The 20848-nt window shown below is 43.3% G+C and overlaps 1 protein-coding gene across 2 annotated transcripts; it reads left to right on the forward strand.

Moving 5' to 3' along the window:
- Positions 1–80: 80 nt before the first annotated feature.
- Positions 81–19239, forward strand: LOC129342193 (DNA-directed DNA/RNA polymerase mu-like). Of its 2 annotated transcripts, XM_054997828.1 has the most exons (12): positions 81–146; positions 1663–1941; positions 3542–3728; positions 4703–4801; positions 7130–7300; positions 7617–7688; positions 9997–10117; positions 12571–12703; positions 14022–14124; positions 14995–15279; positions 15911–15994; positions 16313–19239. In XM_054997828.1, the coding sequence occupies exons 2-12, from the start codon at positions 1748–1750 to the stop codon at positions 16397–16399; spliced, it is 1536 nt and encodes a 511-aa protein (XP_054853803.1). In that variant the 5' UTR covers positions 81–146; positions 1663–1747; the 3' UTR covers positions 16400–19239. The 2 variants fall into 2 exon arrangements, with proteins under 2 accessions (XP_054853803.1, XP_054853804.1); XM_054997829.1 differs by lacking the exon at positions 14995–15279.
- The last annotated feature ends 1609 nt before the right edge of the window (positions 19240–20848 follow it).

The raw sequence follows: 20848 nt of genomic DNA on the forward strand, positions 1-20848 counted from the left end.
CCGCCCCATGGGAGGGGCTGTTTTACATAATGGGCGTGGCCAGGAAGCGGCTGTGGCGTTTTGACCTGCTGGGGTGGTTGCTGGTTTGTTTCTCGCCTTTGGTGCGCGGCTGCTTGGATTGAATGTCTTTTTATTAAATAATTTGTGTAAGTGTGTGAGAAATTCTGGTGGTGGTGCTGGGCATGTTTATTTCAAAGGAAATTCCATTGAGCTCAATGGGGTTTATTCCTGAATTAATGGTACATGGAACTGTAATATTAGTTACTTTCCTGGTAACGGGGTGTTCCCGCCCCTTCAGTCTGTCTAACTTTGTATTTCTGAATTACGTGGGCATGGAATTGCAATATTAGTTGCATTCCTAGTAATGGGAGTCCCTCCTCAATCTGTCTAACTTTATATTCCTGAATTAAATGTGCAGTATTGTAGTATTATTTGCATTCCTAATAATGGGAGACCTCCCCCACCCGGGTCTTTTAAACTCTGTATTCCTGAATTAAGTGAGCGTGAAACTGCAGTATTAGTTACTTTCTTGGTAATGGGGTATTCCGCCGCTTCAGTCTGTGTAACTTTATATTCCCGAATTACGTGTGCATGGAATTGCAGTATTAGTTGTATTCTTAGTAATTTTACCCACCCACCCCACACACACTTGTTTAATTTTATATTCCCAAACTAAATGTGCGTGGGAATCTCCCCCCTGCCCTCAATCTGTCACACTCAGCCTAATGGAGAAGAAGAGAACTTTATAAACCAGTTTGGCAGGGAGAAAAAGTGGGGTATAAATGAAGGGAATACATTTTATTATCTCAACAGCTGTGGGAGGTAGGTTACTTGGGGAAGGAATGGCTGGTCCAAGATCACCCAGTGAGTTCTGGGTGTAGGTTTGAACCTTATTTCCCCAGGTTCTGGGCTAGGTTTGGTTAGTGATGGACTCCGTTCTTCTCAGGGTCCTTTTACAACTTACTGGCTTGGTTCTTGCTTCTAGGAAACAGGCTGAGGCTCAGTAGCAGAGTATCTGCTCTGTGTGTACTTTCTTGTTCTCCTGTCTGATGAATTAGAGGTTTTTCCCTGCTGTGTCTACGTCTGCCAGCGCCTTGTGTCATTAAAAGATTGAATTTCAGCAATAGCATAAACATAGCATTTCATGGCACATGTCAAGTGTTCAGACTAATTCTTGCAGTAATCTGTGCCATGTTCTTTGTAAGGCAGTAGAGTATTATTCCTGTGTTGTAGATGGGAGGCTGAGTTTACCCAGTGGTGGATGCAGATTGGGGCTTTGGTTCATAGCACTATACTACTGTCTTGCCTGGCCTGCTTCTGTGTTTTCAATAGTGTCTTGATCTGGAGGTGAAGTTCTTCATAACATAGTTAATACTATGTTAGTTAATACTTTGTTCTTCATAATAAAGTTAATACATACAGAGAAGCCTGCTGTTAAGAGCATAGGAACAGGGACCAAACAAAAAGTTGACAACCCTATTTTTAAGTTTTTTCAGACTGTCACTGTACCGAGCTGATTCTTGAAATGATGGGAGAAGCTTCAGTTGCTCTGGTGTGCTTAGTAAAAACATTAGTTGTCTGCTCAATAAGAAACCCAGTAACAGGAAAATGGACTGCTAAGCCAGCAGGAGAAAGATAACTAACTTTTTTTGTGTTTCTCAGGTCCCGTCCTTCCTTGGAATGCCTAGACCACAATCTTGGTTCCATTGGCTGTGTTTTGGGGGAAAGGCCTTCTTCCTCTAAGCCTATGATGTCACAGATTCCTGTGAAAAAAAAGCGTCAACGGCAGTCTGAGCCAACCTTGCCGACTGACCTGGAAGATTGTGTTTGTTTCCCAGAGGTGGTGCTCTGCCTAGTAGAGAAGAGGATGGGTTCCAGCCGCAAGGCCTTCCTCACTACTCTGGCCCGCCGCAAGGGTTTCTGCGTAGAGGCTGCCAATAGGTAAAAAGCTGGAATAATAAAGAGGCAAAAATCCTGCCCACTCACCTGGCCGAGCTGAGAAGAACCGTGTGAGCAGTACCAATATGCTGTATAATACAAGTGTTTGTAAAAGTTTTTTTCAACACCATATACACATTTATTTACTACAAAAGGTGCATGTAAGTTCATAACCACTGCCATAAACCATAACTAACTGCTACATACAGAATTCATATCAACAGCAGAGTAGCTCGGCGCGATGTTCCGTGGCTGGTAAGCAGTGTGAAAATGGCGCAGGAGCCCCCTTTGGGGGTCTCCAAGCAGTGCATCACACACCCACCTGAGGATAATATCATCTTTTCTCACCACCGACATCTCCTTTCCATTCCTCCCCCGAGGGATTTTGCATCGGACTGCACAACATCAGCGGGTGTTCTCAGCATTGAGATTTGGAATACACTTACAAAGAACAATTGCAGGACTGGTTTTTTGCTTGAGGACACGCACACTTATCAGTCAAGGTTTACTCTGCTGTTGATATGAATTCTGTTTGTAGCAGTGGTTTATGGCAGTGGTTATGAACTTACATGCACCTTTTGTAGTAAATAAATGTGTATATGGTGTTGAAAAAAACTTTTACAAACACTTGTATTATACAGCATATTGGTACTGCTCAATAGGTAAAAAGCAGCTGAACCAGACTCTAATGTCAGAACAGGTGGCTGGTCTGGTATACATGAATAAATGAAAGTATCAGTATTAATGTTTGTTTCAAGGTGATATTTTTCTGGACAACTGTCAGAAGGCTTTAATGGCTGAGCCATGCTGAATAACTTGAGAGTTGATTAAGAACGTAAGCAGAGATTTGCTGGATTAGACCATGAATCTGTTTAGTGAAGAATCCTCTTTCTCATGGTGGAAAGACAAATGCTTCTAAGGAGAACCTCCATTATTCTTTGGCATCAGCAGCTGCATTGAACATTGCAATTATGGCGTATAGCTTTTCGCAGCTGTGGTGTATAGCTTCTGATAGACCTTTATGAATGTGTCTGATTCAGTTTTTAAAATCTTTCTAATCAGTGGCTTTCACTGCATCTTGTGACAGTGAGTTCCATAAGTTAATTTTGGAATTATCAATTGTGTTACCATTCTACCAGTGGTGATTGGCCCAAATAGCTTTAGTCCACATTCTAGGCCCCTTTCAGGGTAGTGTAAAAAACCTGTGAGCTACAGCTGCTAGGGCCAGAGATGCTGTTATCAGAAGTCCTGCTATAAGACAATGTGAAATGCCTGCCTCGGGCAGTGGATTCTGTTGACTTTTTTTAAAGAGCAACAGAGAATGAAATAGATTAAGACCCACAGCACACAGTCTTGAAATGAACAGGAGACAGATATTACAGTTCCTGGGGCCTTCGCAAGAAGACTTTCTGGGCAATGCCCAGTATTAATAGATTTTTAAATTTTACTTCTGACACCAAAATGTTATTGGCCATCACAGGCTAGACCTTAGCTCAATTTCCTTCTCTCTGAACTGTATTTACTGTGTACAGCATTAGGCTGGCTGAGTGAAGCTGTGTCACTTTGTCTTACAACTTGAGTCCTCCCTCCTTTCCCTTCCTAGTGAGAGAGTGACTCATGTGGTATCAGAAGGCAACTCGGGAGATGAAGTGGTTGAGTGGATGAAGAGGAATGGGAGCCGCTCTGTGGATGCTGCAGGAAGTGGCCCAGCTCTGCTAGATCTCAGCTGGTTCACAGAGAGCATGAGTACTGGACGGCCTGTGGAAATTGAACCCAGACACTGTCTGGGGGTAAGTTACACTTTCCTATAAAAAGGGGCACCTCGTGATTACTTGGATCACTTTGTGTAGACCATGGAATATAAGCCATGGTTTTTCCATGAGCTTTTGTCTTGCCTCTTCTCCTGTTTATGGATTAGCAATGTGACATACAGATGTTTAGCATGTGAAGTTGTTTTTCCTGGTATGGAGATAAAAGCAATGAGAAAAGCTTTACCTGCTTAACATGTGTGTGAGAACGGTAGCTGCCCTACCTTTTGTGTTTTTATTCAGTGTTTGGACCCAGAGCTGCTGTTTCTTATGTGACTGCTATTGATGCATGCACAGACAAAGGGCTTTGCTGCATTTCACGTTCTGTTGCTCTTTAAGTGCCTTCCTGATTTCCTCCAACCAGTGAGGGGCGGGGAGTGAAGTAAGGAACAGAGTACAATCTTGTATGTAATTAATCTAGATGGGATTTGCCATGAGACCCAAAACGTGGGGAGGCAATGCATCTCTGCTTACTGTGTGTCCTGCAGACTATCAACTTCTGTTCTTTTTTTCCCTTTGTCAAGGAGCTCTGGATGTGATGTCAGAGGGGGCACACCTGAGTGTGACTCTGCTTGTGTGACCGAGACAGAATGCTGAGAACTAGCTGCTATATATAAAATAGCAAGGGCGAGCTGACCATTATGGTCACAGGGACTTTTCCCAGTGGACTGATGGCTCCCCCCCCCCCAGTCTGAGCTAGGCCAAACCTGTGGCAGAAGTGTGGCACATTGGCTTCCCTGAGCCTTGCTCAGTGAATGGGGGAGGTCATGCATGGCCAACTTGGTAGGCAGGCTGCCTTTCCCTCCACCCTTTGGGAGGTGGGGCCTTTTCTAGAGCTGGTTTTCCTTTCCTGTTCACTCCTGAAAAATAAGTAAATATGTAATGCCCACCATGACCATTTTGAAGGGGACAGGTTGCAAATCCTGAAAATACATCCTCTGCTTCCTCTTCTTCAGGTGTCTGTCCAAGCAGAAAGCCTTGAGGACAGATGCCAGGTGTCTCCTTATGCCTGCCAGCGCCGAACTCCACTTGCCCACAAGAATCAGGTCCTCACGGTAATTTGACTAAATCTTCTATTTCTAACTGGAATTTATTGAGGCTGGTGAACTGGAGCAGTCATAGTGGCAGTGTCCAAAGTGCTGGCTTGGGGCAGAGTCCACAGAAGACTGTTTGGTAGTCAATGTGAAAAATCCAGGCCCAAGGCAAAACCAGTCCTTGGTTGACTTATCATCAAATAGTATCAAGACTGAAGGATCAGTCTTGACTGAATGGAAACTGTTAATAGACTTTTTGCATGAAATGGATAACAAGAATTTGTTGACATCTGGATTTATGGATTAAGAAACATAAACAATAGAAAAAGAGGGGGTTTGTGACTAACTTAGAATAAGTGGGACTCTAGGGCCGTTTTTGCACTGCTTACTGGCCACGGAACACCGCGCTGAGCTTCCGGAATAGTGTCTTCCTGGCACGATTTTGCGCGAGAAGGGCTGTTTTTACGCGAAATCGCACCAAGAAGACGCTGTCGTTCTGGTAGCTCGGCGCGATGTTCCGTGGCTGGTAAGCAGTGTGAAAATGGCCAAGAAATTATATATACTTCTGAGAAAATTGGAACTCAACTTGTAGTGCAATTTAGAGGGTTTTTGGTTTTCTTTTTTCTTTTCCTCTTAATTTTATAGATACGTGTATTGTTAGTGTATCATGTTTAGAACTGTGTTTTTTCTTATTCTCTGTGTTTATTGTTTATTATGTTATGGTGTATAGTTTATAGTTTAAATAAAGAAAATTCAAACAAAGACTGAAGGATCAAATTCTCAAAGAAGGCAGCAGGCTGAGAGAAAAAACACAATATGAGAGCCAGTTTGGTGTAGTGGGTGAAGAGTGCGGGACTCTAATCTGGAGAGCCGGGTTTGATTCTCCACTCCTCCACTTGAAGCCAGCTGGGTGACCTTGGGCTAGTCACAGTTCTTTGGCGCTCTCTCAGCCACCTCACAGAGTGTTTTGTTGTGGGGATAATAATGACATACTTTGTAAACCGCTCTGAGTGGGCATTAAGTTGTCCTGAAGGGCGGTATATAAATTGAATGTTATTGTTACAGTTATTATTATTAATATGAACTATTAATATCTGGAGACTTGTCGCATCTTTTGGGAAAGATTTACAAAATATTACTGCAATACCAGACAGAAATAGAGCAAGTTAAAACTTGTATGATAAAATGGATGCAAAATTTTAGGGAAACTATTCCATTCGACGTATGGGAAAATTTATGGAGTAGGGACATAAATTTACAGGTTGCCAGATACTGAGAGAAAATTGGTATAAAGTGTTCTTTAGATGGTACATGACTCCTAAAGTTATTGCGAGGATCAGTAAGGGTTACAGTGGACATTGTTGGGAATGTCAGAATATGGATGCAACATTTTACCATATGTGGTGGACTTGTAAGGAATCACGAAAATATTGGAAAAATACATGAAGAGAGGCAAAAGATCCTCAAACTCAGATTTGAATTTAATCCAAAAAGTATGCTGTTAAATATTTTACCAACTAATGTGAGAAAAGAACAAGGAGACCTCTTCCGTTACATGGTGACGGCAGCGAGAGTATTATATGCAGGTAGATGGAAGAATGATTTTCCTACCCAAGCTTCATTGACATGAAGGGGAGTCTTGGAAGGCCCCTGCTGCGCTGCCACATGGGAGCTGAGTCAGAGCTGTTTCAGGCTTTGAAAAAGGGTATGTGGTGCAGTCCTGGCAAGACTTTCTTCCTAGAGTATGTACATATGGAAGGGGAATTTGGAATGTGAATCTACCTCCAAATCAGAAATACATTTGTCCCCTTTGCTGGCTCTTAACATTTTCTGAGCATGCAAAATTTTTAAAAAATTGCAAGTGAAGATTCACTAAGTGCCATACGACACAATACCATTTTTTAAAATGAGCTGGGTCCAGGTTCTCTGGATTAGAACTGTCATGCTGGCAGGAGGAGTGACGTCTGCTCCCCTCCCCTTTCCTGAGCTGAAATGGCCCCACAGGAGCACTTCTTGCCCTTTTTGATTCTAAGTGCTGTTGCTACACTCTTGCATACGAGAGGCACAGGAGCAAGATGACTAAAAGGAGGGAAAGTGGCAACCCTAATCTGTATCTCTTCATGTGCAGAACTAGCACATAGAGGAGGTTTTTACACTAGTTATGACCCCTGAATCGATAGCTTTGCACATGCTGGGATATTCTGTTATGGGGAATATATAGATGCATTTGCACCTCCAGTTTCCTGTATGCAAATCTAAGGTGGTACAGCTCTCTTCCATTTGAACCTGCGTTTGCAGTAACCAGAAGAAGGCATCTCCCAGAGGTTATCCTTGTTGATCCTTTCTCAGGAAGCTCTGGAAACAATGGCAGAGGAGGCACGCTTCTGTGGCAGTGAAGGACGCAGCCTGGCCTTTTCTAGGGCTGCCTCGGTGCTCAAGTCCTTACCTTGGACTGTCAGAGGGGTTAAAGAGCTACATTTCCTTCCTTGCATTGGGGAGCACTCCAGGAAAATCATCCAGGTAATTTTCTTCATAAGTCCTGCATCAGCCAGTGCGCATATGCATTGGAACCAGCATTTGCATCCAATTGGTGCCTGGCTGATTACCCCTCACTGTTGGGCTTGATGGTATGGAGGTGGTTCTGCTACCCAGCATTACTTAGTTCCATGGCAGATGCCAGAGTAGTCTTTTTCTGCTGATGTCTGCCATCACATAGTGCTTTAGTAGAAGTCGAGGAGAATGGGTTTTGGATAGAAGCTGAGTTTCTGTACTGGTACCTGATGTTGAGCTAGTCAGCCCTGATTTAAGCAATGGATTGTTTGTGTCTCCTGAACAGGAGGTGCTGGAAGATGGCACATCTACAGAGGTGGAGAATGTAAGGCAGTCTGAGAGATACCAGACTATGAAGGTACAGTAAAGCTTGGATGGGGTTTGTTTCCTAGTGGTTGCAGCCGAATGCCATAGCACTTAGACAAGTCTTCTATACCCACCTGAAACTTTGGCTCCAGGACATGGTAGGAAAGGTTCAGCCTGTTGTGTTCGGTACAGAAATCAACATCCAAAGAATCTTCTTTCTCTTTTTGAAGGGGGGAAAGGTTTTTAGACTCTTAACAGGAGTCCAGATATACTTTAAAGAACGTGGTGCAAAGCTTGGTGAAATTTCCAGAGCCCAAGGGCAGTGTCCAGCTAATAAGTCCAGGAATCAGGGGCTGAGGCATCTGTCCCTGCATAACTCCTTGTCCCTCCTAATGGCTAGGAAAAGCAGAATAAATTACAGAAACTCAAGAGTCTCTCTACACAAGACATCTTACACAGGGATGCTCAAGTGACTTACTTTCTGCGTGTTCTTATATTCAAGTGTACTCTGTCTCCCTAGCAGAGCATGTGCATCCACAATGGGAGAACAAGCATAAGATCTTTCACTTGATCCTACTTGTGTAAGATGTATTCTGTAGAGAGACTCTTAGGTAGGTTTCTATGAGTGTGCTGAATCTGCATAAAATTCCGTTTTTGAGTGCAGAATTTAGATTGCGCTAAGAAAAGAATTCAAAGTAAATGCAGCCTTGCCTTGAACTGGCTGCCTTATGAAGCTTCATATAGCGCTTCAGCTGGAAGAGACCCAGAGAGGAAATGAACTGTGGAGTAAGGGAGGTTTTCTCTTTGCAAAATCACTTCTTTCTTCTGGCTGATACTTGGGTCTACCCTTATTGCCCTCTGGTGGTTACTTGTATTTATAGATCTTCCATTGCTCATGGTCCACACATTTGTTTGTTGTGTCCTGCCATGGTTTTTTATCAAATTGGTTTTGCAAATTGTTGCTACTCTAAGCGATACCCTGGAAAAAGCACAATGAGGCCCCAAAGGACTGCTTATTACTGCCCAGAGCCATACATCTGGATGCAGCCAATGTCATTGCTTATTGTCTACTTTCAAGGATGAGTAACTCAATTTTTCTTCCACCCCTTGACATTGAGAGGAGTTTTTGTGTGTTTAATTTTGTAATATTTTATCAGTGCAATTCTAAGAAGAGTTAATCAATGGGCTTAGAAGGGTGAAACTCTGTTTAGGATTGCACTGTGTTTACAGGATGGATACCTGTTGATAAAAATTCTTATTTTAGAGTAATCTAAAAACCTGGGTACTGTGCTTTAATAGGCCCAAGCAAAGCAACAGAGAAATGTATGTAGGAGGGGAGGAGAAAATAAGATAATTACCACATCTCTCCCCCCACCCTTTTGAAGAGACCTGTGTGTTCCATTTGGCACTAGACACATTTGATCAGTTACTAGTTCTTACTATTTTCAAGTGGAGGTTGCCATTATTTCTTCTGTTTTTGGGAAAGATTAAAGTAGCAGTATGATATCAGCTCCTCTCAGAACTACCTAATCTATTTAAGTCAGCAGAAGGACTTTCCAGTCCACAGTCAGGCAAGGGCCACAAGTAACAATAAGTGGAAGTCGTTCCCACGCTCCAGAGAAATAACAGCTTGTGCGTGTTTTCGAATGCATTCACTTGCAAGCATTTTCTAAGCCTTCTGCAGCATAAGCCAGCCAGGCAATTTGTCTTTTGGGACTATCCTGTGAAATGAGAACGGAATGCTTTGTATGGCTGTTGCCTCTTTCACATTCAGGCTGCTGGGATTAGTACTATGTACTGCAGAAAGAGAATTGCATTTCTTTTAGCATTGCTTGCCCTTTATCCACAAAAATATCTTTAAAAGAGAGGTGGCACTCCCATAGCAAGTGCTTTCTATTTGAATGTATTCTGGGGTGCACTTTCAGTTTGAGTGCAGTGATGGAAAGGCCTATTAGATGGGCCTCTACCCTGGGTAAACTAAGAGAGCACCCAAGGATATGCCCCAGAATCCTTTACAGTGCAGGTGGAGTTTTTAGCAAATGAATACACATACATGCACATGTATGGAGCTGCCTTACACTGAGTCAGGCCCTTTCTAATAGGACTTGTAGTGGTTCTCATGGCCTCAGGCAGAGCTCTTTAACATCACCTACTACCAGTTCCTTTTAACTGGAGATACCAGGGATTGAACCTGGGACCTTCTGCAAGCCAAGCAGGTGCTCTGCCATTGAGCCACGGCCCCACGCCAAATAAGTCAACACAGAAAGGATTCTTTCCAGATGGCAAATTGTGAAAACCACTGTGCATGTTTGCAGGAACTGCATGGCAGGAAGTTATAATAAACAGCTTTTTCTCTGTAGCATTTCATGAAGATCTTTGGCGTTGGAGTGAAAACAGCTAGCCAGTGGTATCAGGAAGGGCTAAGGACCATTAATGACCTGCAGGCGCACCATGCAAAACTGGGCAAGGCACAGCAAGCTGGTGAGTAATCCAAGCAGACGGCTGATGGGCATGAATTATTGGGAGCACATCCCTCCGGAACTGAAAGAGCTGTGTTGGCTGGCTCTCCACTTCTGGGCACAATCCAAAGTAGTCGTATTACTTTTAAATAACATTGCAAGCTCTGGGTAGGTGTAACAAGCTTTTGGCCATGTCTGAAACTAAGTTTCTACTAGCCAAAAGAAAGATGTATCTTTTCTCTTGGAAAGCTTTCAGCAATTAGTTCTCAGACCTGTCAAACAGCTACGTTCTTTGGACCACCTGTTGATCAGTACATTTATTTTATATAGGGTTCAGTATTGCTTTGCAGCTCCTTATCAAACACACAGACATTTGTCTGTTTATTTCACTTTATTGAAAATACACCCTAGTTTTTTAATGAAGCAAGTAATTAAAATATAAATGGTTATTAATATAAATCCTATAAAAACAGAACACAGAAAGGCAACAAGAAATAAATTTGCTAACACAAATGGTTCATGCAAAGTTTGAAAGTTCATCTAGAATACAAGTACATGGCATAGTATTGCTTAGTATTGATTATTGTCATGTGCTTTTATCTATATTGGTGCAACATAGGGAAATTCCTGGAGATTTGGGGGGTGGAACCTGAGGGTGGGGTTGGGGTTTGGGGAGGGGAGGGATCTCAGCTGGGTATAATGCCATAGAGTCTACCTTCATTTTCTCCTGGGAAACTGATCTCTGTCACCTAGTGCTCCGTTATCGTTCCAGGAGTTCTCCAAGGCCCTCTTGGAGGTTGGCAACCCTAAAAGTCCTTGGTGGTCTAGATACTTAAAAGACCACCTATATCCAAATGTGCCTGATGTTTTTATTTTTGGTGCCCCTTTCTTTGTTAGAAGAATGGGTCTGTACCAGAGAAAGGGTCTTTTCAGTAGTGACACCTTGTGTATGGAATACCCCCTTTTTAGCCACCCTGATGCTTGTTTCAACATTGGGTTAAATCCTTTTGATAAGTTTTTGATTGTTTTGGTTTGTGATTCTAGAATGAGTGTTTGTTTTATCTGTACCCCTTGGGTTATGGATTCTAAACTTCCATTTTTGTTTTTAAACTGTTGTTGTTTTCCTTGATACTTTGTTTTTAAATTTCCCTCTCATTTCCATGGGGTTGGGCTGGTGAAAATCCTAGTAGGCTGTCAGCACCATCTTAAGCAGAATTATACCTTTCTAAACTTTCAATGGACTTAGAAGGATGTAACTGTGTTCAGGATAACATTGCATGATTGATAGGTCAGATCTTTTTCACCCTTAGTGATGCCCCAAATGACAGGAGGTGGCTTTACCTGGGTCGAATCCACATTACTCATTCTAAGTCGCATGTTCCCCGCATTCCCCATGCAATCCCGAGTGCCGGTCACATTACCTCATTAAACAGACGCATTTCATTCGCATTTCTCCCGAATATGTGGTCACAGGTTTTCAACGGGAGTTTCACGGTGGCCGTGAATGGGCCAATGTGCAATTTACGCATTTTTTTAAAAAAACCACCCCCCTTCCTGTCTCTCCGGCCGTTCTGAGAGTTCCTATTGGCTGATTCAACTTGCAAGTGCTCCGTAGTCTGCAAAGACTGTTTTTGACTTCATAGCATTGGATTTATTGATTATGCTGTTTCTGAATCAAATCTGGTAGTTTGAAAAATCATTTTGGGGTGAATCCATTCTCAGAACGGACTCGCGAAACTTCCTTTTTAACTGTTTTTTATTTTTTTATTTTATATTACTGTAATATCGAAATTATGAAATATCGAAATAATGACACTCCAAGGAAGTGAAACTTCAGTAAAATTCAGGCACTGAACTGTCCTGCATAGGAAATGCCCACGAAAGCTTCCCACATGCTTCCAAATTTCCAAAAAAGAAATGGGAGAGAGCCATCAGTGCTGTCAGTGGGGGAAAGAGAGGCATCATTATCTTCAATGATGTTTCTTTATAAGGCAAGATCGAAATAACGGAAAAGTGTGCTCAAATTTTTTTTAAAAAAATGGGCGGGGAAAAAAAGGTCCCGCCCAAAAAAGCGGTTTTTGAGCGGCCATGTGACCGGAGGGACGCGCAAGAAAGACGGATTGGAAGCAGGGATGTGAATGAAGAGGAAAAAATCACGGATTGGAGGCAAACGGAAGATATCCGATAAACATGCGGGTAATGGGTGAATGTGGATTCGACCCTGACTTGGTGGAAAGGTCCACCTATTGTTGTTTACTAGTTTGCAGGTTTTTGGAGGTGTCTGTTCTGAGTGGCCCTGAAGGCCTTCCAGGGCCCATTGGGCAAAGCCGGAGTAGATCTTGCCCCAGGGATTAGAACAGGAAGTGAGAGACATCAGTACAGCATAGACAGAGATTTGCTTTCGTCCCATCATTGTTCTTATACTCCTAAAGGGCTGATCTCTTTCCTCCTGGGGGTGGCTTTGTTTCCCCTCAGGACTCCTGCATTATAGGGACCTCAACAGCCCGGTGAAGCGCTCTGAAGCAGAAGCCATTGTTCAGGTGGTGCAAAAAGCAGTGGACCAGTTCCTGCCTGGAGCATCTGTGACTCTGACTGGTGGATTTAGAAGGTGAATTACTTTGCTTAAAGGGCTCTTGATACCCTGCTCCTAGACAGCAGTAGTGTTTGCTTTTCTAATCTCATGACTAGAAAATGCTTTGATAAGATGGAGGAATGAGTCAACTTGCTGGAGCAGGAGTCCCAAATCTTTCTGAACTTGTGGGCACCTTTGGACCTCTGACACAAAGCGGTGAAGCCGATCACACAGTGGCTGCCGCAAGAGGTGGAGCCAGTCACAGAATGTCAGAGTAACTTGTTAGCATTTCAGGCCAAAGCTCTGTTTTATGGGATGCCTCTTAAAATTAACATAGTATTTAAAAATGTTTTCTGGCATATACCTTCAGTCACACACTGAGCCAGTTTAGAACCCATTTTGACTGTTATGTTTCCCAGCCAAGAAGTCTAGGAATTGTCCTGTGAAGGCACTAGAGATTTCATAGTGTTGATGAGTTCTCAATCCAATTTGCTTCCCTTAAGAAATAATCTTTAGCTTTGCTTTGGACCCAGGGAGAATGGCAAGTACGCTGGAAACACATGTTCCGTAATGGGGCACAAAGCAGATGTGTTGCTTTCTGTTGTCCTCCTCGAACCCAGCAGATACGCTTGTATATGCCATCCTAACATTGCTGTAGTGCTTGATTCAGTCCAACACATTTTCCACCCACCAAGAGAGCAAAAAATTATTTTTCATATTAAATGGACAAAGTTTGCAGCATATTGCAGAAGTAGCCAAATAAACTCTGGCTTAGATTAAGCGCTGAAGAAAGCCTGTGCCATCATCTGGTGCAGACAGCCAGATGATGGTCAGAAATGATAAGGGACTGTGGACTTCTCAATTTAGAGTTGAAATGAAGCTGACTTAGGGCAGATTTCCCTTCCATTACAAAATACAATTGCTGAGGCTGCAATTTAAAGGGGAACAGGGCCTTTGTTTCTACCCCCCCCCCCCGGTTTTCATTTCTACTAAAGCTGCTTTTACCCCCGCTAGGCAAAATGTGTGGGTCCCTGTGTCTTTCTCAAAGTAGGGATAATGTGTCTTGGTGTGTGGGGTGGTAGTGGTGGTGTTCGGCAGAAATAAAATAACTGGGGGGGCGGGGAATACCTCTCTGTGTGCCAGTCTCCCTTTTCAAATAGCAGCCTAAGCAGCTACATTTTTACCAAGCCCCTAAAAGGAACAGGGGGAATTTCACAAAACATGTAGTTCTGCACTAGACTGGTTTAGCGGATGTTGTGGTTTCCAGTTCTGTGTCAGCTGTGGAGAAAGGGTTGGTTGAGAGCCATTGCTTCCTTCTCCCTTACCTGTGATTGCTTTCCTGCTTCTCCAACAGGGGAAAACCAAGTGGGCACGATGTGGACTTGCTCATCACACACCCTGTGGAAGGCCAAGAGGTGGGGCTGTTGAGTAAAGTCATCAGCTGGCTGGATAGTCAGGTAGGAGCAGTTTTACATTCAAACTGTGGGAAGAGCCTGGGAAGGAAGAATTTTTGGATATGTTGGAGGGGGGGGCGGAGATTACTCTGATAATACCTGTGAAGAGCTTTAAATGCCCCAGAACCCTATAGTGGTAATTTCTTAACTGTGTGACACAAGAAAACTCTAATTGTATCCTCTTCAAAACATTTAATTTTGTGTACACATCACATGGCACAGAGTCTCCAGTCCCTTTTTTTTCCAAATAACTTCTGTTTGGGAGCAAGTAAATCTGCTGTGTTTGTGCTTTGGACACGTTTAGATCATTCACTCCACTACACTGTAGAGGCACAGTACCACTGCCTGCTCTTGGAAGAGGCTGCCTGTTGCATCTCTGTGTGAGCCATTGCCCTGGACTTACCTTGGGCATGTCTCTTCACTGGCAGATCTGTGACTTGTACCGAAACACAGAGTGGGTACCTCTGAGGGTAGGTGTAATCTTTACTGGCACACACTTGGTAAATCTATACCTTTTGGTGTGTAAGAGTGAATTATACCAATTATTATAATACAGGGGAAAAGGGATGCCTTGACTATCCAGAGCCTAGGAATCGTGATACTATATTTTACTTTTCTTTTTAAATTGCCTTTCTCACTGGGATTCAAGGCAGATTACAAGTATAACTGAATAGTTCTATCAATCAAAATTTGGTGATAATATCTGAATCGAATGGCAAAGATTCCTAGTAAACAAAGCTATTCAATCAATTAGCAAGCAGATTACAAAACATGGTAACATTTGAGTCTAACTGTAAAACAACATAATGCAGGAGGGCTGGGATTAATGCATATACATTTCTCAAAAGGCCCATGCCTTCACTTCCTTCCTAGGACTTCTTGCTGTACCACAGCACCCACAGAAACGCTTCCCAGGCCCTCGAGGACCAAGAGTTGTCAGTCAGCATGACAGCTATGGACCGGTTGGACCATTGTTTCTCTATTTTCTGCCTCAACTACCCGCATGGGAGCATTAAAGGAGGCTCCAGGGCTTGGGAGCCTGGCTATGAACTGAAAGACCCTGGAGATGCCACTCTTTGGAAAGCTGTGCGGGTTGACTTGGTTGTGGCCCCCTACAGTCAGTTTCCATTTGCTTTGCTGGGCTGGACTGGCTCAAGAGTGAGTGTGTTGATTCTTCTTGTTTTCAAATAGAGTCCTCTGTTAGTTCCAAAATGCTGTTTCTAAATTAGAAGAACCTGTAATAAGACAGTTTGCCATTCTATTGGATATTATCTTCTATATGTTCTGTATCTCGATCAACCCTAACACTCTTTTTTTTTTCCCTCCTAGGGACTTAATTGGGGAACAACACTACTTTCACTTGCTTTACAGAGCCATTTTTTTTACCTCAGCAGCTATTTCACTCTTTATAGCCCTATTTGCTTAGCAGCAAACCCCACATCTTTATGCAAGGGCTCACACTTGCCATATTTGCATACATAATTATACTGTTCAGGCACCTTGTTAACACGTCTGCTGGGATAGGCATTTCACCACAATGGAATAAGGTTGAGGGTCAGATTAGTGAGGCAGCAAAGTATGTAAAGGGGAAAACAAGGGGTAAAGTTAACTAAGATAGGATAGAGCTACATATCTTCCTATTTGTTGGGCGTTCTGCTAGTCTGTTAGCTTTTGTCTTTAACTGTAGTTGCGTACTTGAGAGAGGTTAAGGTTCAACTCACTTTGGTAATTACTACCTTCCAGACCAACTTACTTTCTTTCCTGTTCTCTATCCCCAATCCACTTTCAGAATTTTGAGCGAGATCTCAGGCGTTTCTCCAAGCATGAGAAAAAAATGGTGCTCAACAGCCACACTCTTTACCACACAGAGAAGGTATGTGATTTCTGGGGAGATGAGAATATGAGGAAGGAGCTCTGGCTTTAGCTTCAAGTTGCCTTCCTGTTGGGGTGCACCTTCCCAGAAATGGTTTCCAGTGCACAGCTTTTGGTTCTTCACAAATCATAGCAGCCTGAAGAGTGTAGGTTCTTAAAGCACATTGATTAACCTTTGTCTAGTGCTTGGTTTACCTGATTTAGGCAGATTACAGAATCTGGATGGAGAGTTAATTTTTTAGACTGCATTGCGGATAGGCATGATGTGGTGAAGGGGCTAAAAATGTAACCATTTATAATTCTTTTAAATTCTTTTCAGAAAATATTTTTGTCAGCTGCCTCAGAGGAAGAAATATTTCAGCATTTAGGCTTGGAGTTTATGCCCCCAGAAGAGAGAAATGCTTGACCTCAGTTGCATAAGGAACTGTCTTGGACCTAGTGAACTCCCTTGATCTCTGAAGAAGCAGGCAGGCATGTCTCAGTCGTACTCTTTCCCACATCCACCCACCTTCCTGGAATGATCTGGAGCCACCTGTTCTTACATCTGCATAAAGGGCTTGTTACCTTTCTCCACTGAGTCAGAAAAAGGCATGTTTGAACATGGCTATTTGTTTTTATGTGTGGAGGGGGAAGGTGCCCAAGGGACATAATCCTCTATCACGCTGATGGGTATTTCAGGAAACACACAATCAACTTTTTCCCTATATTTCACCCTTGTTTCTGCCTGAGTTTTTTCTTTACTCTAGGGAAATCCTATGCTAGCTACTTCTGCAACACAGTTTTTAAAATTACATCGGCCATTTCTGGAGTGGGGGAGGTGAGGTTGCAGAACTTCTGATGCAAAAATAGCTACTGCAATGATGAATGGGACTCTTGTCATTAGAGAATGATGGGGAAATGATTATTTTGGCCAGCAAAAGGGTCTAGGTCTGGATCTCCTGCCTGAAGCTACTGCGCATCTTTGGACCAAAACCCTGGTGGCAGCATTTAGACCCACAATTCTATAGGCTTATCAGTTTACCCCAACATCATTTCAGCCTTGAAACTATCAGTCTACTTTGGCCGACATGTCATCCAAACAGAAGGGCCATCTATCAGCCCATGGAATCCACAGGGCATGAGCAGAGAATGCTATAGAAGGTTGGAGGCAAAGCAAAGTCGGCAGTCAGCAAAACTGCATGTGCTCTCTTGAATGGTAGCCTTGTATGTTGTGGAGGGGGATGTTGTTTTTTGTATGTTGTCTTCTCCTGGATATGTGAATGCACATTTATGGGGGAAAGTAAAGTACTGCATTGAAAGTCCCTGTTTTCCCCTCCTGCAGGTAGGCTGTTCCAGGCATAGGAGGAGACCATACGTTCCTGATGCTCCTCCCCCACCACCATGCCCAAGTACAGCAGCTGGGTCAAAGCAGATACAGTTCTTTGCCCCAGTCTTCTCTCCAGCTGCAGCTGTGTCAACAGAGTAGGCAGCAGAGAGAGGAACCATAGAAGTGTAGGAGGATTCTTCCTGAGAGTTGCATCTCCCTCCGAGCTGAAGTCCCCTTATGTCCATTCCCACTATAGTTTGCCCAATACAATGCACTGTTGCGTGACTGAATGCCTCAATGGCATAGTCATTGCTGTGAGTGAAGCTGCCATCCCCCCCACCACAACCCTCCGCTGGGGCATCTGCCCAGTCAGATCCAATAAGTGTTTGCCACTCTCCTTCTGCACAGGCTGCAAGGGGGGTCTTGAATATTTCATAGTGGCAGCTGCTGTGACCTGTGCCCAGGCCTCTTTGACATAACCCACCCCCTTCTTCCAAATAGATTATTTATGGCAGTGCATGCTCAACATAATGGGATGGAGCCAAAAGGCTTTTGACTGCTTCCTTGCCATGATGGATACAGAGGTATTTTGAACAGTGAGGAGGAAGGGGAAATTGGGAAGCAAGTTCTCCACTTGGTCAGCCAGAGTTCAGGTTCTTCCTTGAAGCAGAAGGGTACCTCTTGTGTCTGTTTGGAGGGGACAGGAAACCTGCTTGATAGTGGTTTGAGGGGTTTTAGTCCCAGTGGGTAACTGGAACTGGCAGGGAGAAAAAATGTTCAGTCTTTCAGTTATTTAAGATAATGGTTGTGATAGATGATCTCTGCTCATCCTGTCTGAAGTCTGCTTTGGTCTATGCTGCTCCCAAAGACTTTTGTCTATACAGGCATTTTTGGCAGACGTGACAACATTGGCAGTCTGTTGTGCATGTTTTCAACTTGCTTGGTGTCCTGTGCAACAAAAGTTCACCAGCCCCAGTCTTGTTACCCTGGTGTTAACTGCTGGAAGCAGTAAACAATGCCATGCAAGCCAATAGAAGAGAGAATTCATTATTAATCTGAATCATTTCTATCTTTGTACATTTGGCTAAAAGCTCACAGGGCTTAATCACCACTTAATCAAAATGATAAGGACTAAGTACTTAAAAGGATCACCATCTCCTCTATGTTCCTGTTTTTGGTGGCTGAGATCTTCTGAACAGGCCCTTCTCTGCATGTGGCCCCATCGGCTGAAGTAAGGCTACAGAGGCTTTTTAAAGGTGGCACCCTACTCATGGAATTAAGTTCCCAGCCTGGAACTCAGACCATGTCTATTGACAATCTGTGTGTCTACTTGGTAGACTTTGTACATGACCAGCCCTAGGGGTCAGATCACCTGCCCTTCTAGATGGGGCACAGGGCATCAGATGTGGGGGAATTCTCCCACACATTTTACTTGCACAGTAATCCTGTGGGGTGGGGGAAGGATGCCCAACATGACACGGAGAGGGTTACTTCCCTACTGAAATATTCTAACCACTGCTTAGTGTGGCTGTGTGTCATTCCACTCTGGGTACAGGCCCCTTAAAGCGTCTGTGGCTGGTGCTTAGACATAGGGGCCATTAGACATAGGATATTTGCATTCTCTTCTCTGCTTTGTCTGGGGTCCTATAAGGCCCAAATGATGCTAGAATTAAATGCTGGTAGATGCAAAAGGAACGCACGCATCTTTTGAACAACTGCTTTGTCTTTTTACAACTTGAATCATACCATCAAAGCTTTTCTCTGTAATCTGCTTTTGGCATTTATTAACTTCCTGCTTCTTTGTCCTGCCAGATGGGAGACACGGTTAGGTAAACATCAGTTTAACAATGCACCATTGAATTTGTTAACTACTTCATTTTGTTATGATCTGAGGAATGATTTGGTGTAACTTTTTTAAAAATTGCATGAAATCCAAACAGCAGTGCTACCCTTTCTTGCTGTGTGTTGCTTGGTCTATGACGTCTATGTTTCAAGTGTGCATTTGATATAAAAACTCCTGTGTTTCTGGCCCTAGTGATTAGGAAAGCAGGATCCTAGAGAAGAAGCAAAATCCATGTAATACCTTTCATGAAGACCAACCAGAACAGCATAGCGCATTGTGCAAGCTTTTGAGTTCTCACTTAAATCTAGCCTGCTGAAGAGTCTGGAGAAATCAAAAGTCTGCACAATGTGTTGTTATTTTAGTCGGACTGAGCAAAAGCTGCTGTGGGCTGGGAGTCTTGCTCTTCAGCCCTAAATCCAGAAGAGCTAAGGGGCTTATTTTTTAAGACAATGTTGTCAGTGTCGTTGACCTTCTACTCAGTGCCATGGTAGAAAAAAATGAAGGTATGCCATTAGTACAATGCTTCAGTTTTCCTTTTGGGGGATTGGTTGTCCTGCCCATCATGTGATCCAGAGTTCACCGTCTGAAAAGCTTAAATAGCTTTTTAAAAAAGGATTGAACAAATATATGGTTAACTAGTGGTCCTTAGCTATGCTATCAAACTGGAACTTCCTTACAGAGGCAGTTAACCTCTGACTTGCAGAGGTTCGGAACAAATGGAAAGGGACAGCCATCACTTTCCTACTCAGCTTGTGAGGCTCCAGATGCATCTGACTGGTTGCTGTTAGACACAGAATGCTGGATTAGATCTGCCAAGTCTGATCCTACGGGACAATATATTAGCAAGTGTTGGCATCTGTTTGCATGGTAGGAAGCAGGATAGCCCATTAGCAATTTAGGACCCCTTTCCCAATATCATTCCACCAGTCACAATTTGCTCAAGAATAATTAAAAAATAAAGCACCTCCTAGAACTGCTAGGTGGGAGAGAAATCTTGAAGGCTGTCTGAAAGATTCGTAATTGCATTATGCATCTCCATATGCTCAACAGTAGAGCCATTACAAATTCTCACACCTGATGTGTGCTAATGAAAGTGGGAAGAGAAATGCCAGAGAGAACACAACTACTGTATGTTCAAAGATCAAGTCACAGTTCTGGGATCTCTATTTTCTTTTTTAGGGTACAGGCTGAAGCGCTATAGAAGGATGTAACATCACACAAAATGAACAGTAAGTCTACGGCCTCCAACAGTGCAATCCTAAACAGTTAAACCCTTCTAAGTCCATTGAGACAAAGAGTTTAGGAAGGTGGAACTCTGTGTAGGATTTCATGCAGGGCAAGTCTCTGAAATGCTACTCTTTGCCCACAGCCTGGTTCCAGGGACCTTTTACAAAGGACTTTAGTGACAGGGGAGTCACTGAGAGCTTAATCTGTGCCAAAAAAACCCAAAATGTCCAGCCTGCCATTCTAAAGCCTCTTCCCAAGTTTTACTCTCTGTGCCCCTGCCTGTAGAAGGGAGACAGATGACAACTAGAGACAAGGTGGAGGCGCCCTGCTTTGGCAATACCCTTCCCATTGAGACTTGCCTAGTGCCTACCTTACTTTGGAGTAAAAAGCCAAAATATTTCTGTTTACCCAGGCTTTCAAGCAGGTGGGTTTTCCATGTTTTCAAAGATTTTTTCCTCCTCTGCTTCTAGCCTGAGGAC

The sequence above is a fragment of the Eublepharis macularius genome, chromosome 14, assembly GCF_028583425.1.
Source record: "Eublepharis macularius isolate TG4126 chromosome 14, MPM_Emac_v1.0, whole genome shotgun sequence".
NCBI lineage: Eukaryota > Metazoa > Chordata > Lepidosauria > Squamata > Eublepharidae > Eublepharis > Eublepharis macularius.

Coding starts and splice junctions, on each gene's coding strand:
- LOC129342193 (XM_054997828.1), top strand. CDS start 1,748: ATGATGTCACAGATTCCTGTGAAAAAAAAGCGTCAACGGCAGTCTGAG. Junction 15,280..15,910: donor TGGGCTGGACTGGCTCAAGA/GTGAGTGTGTTG, acceptor ATCCACTTTCAG/AATTTTGAGCGAGATCTCAG. Junction 15,995..16,312: donor CTCTTTACCACACAGAGAAG/GTATGTGATTTC, acceptor AATTCTTTTCAG/AAAATATTTTTGTCAGCTGC.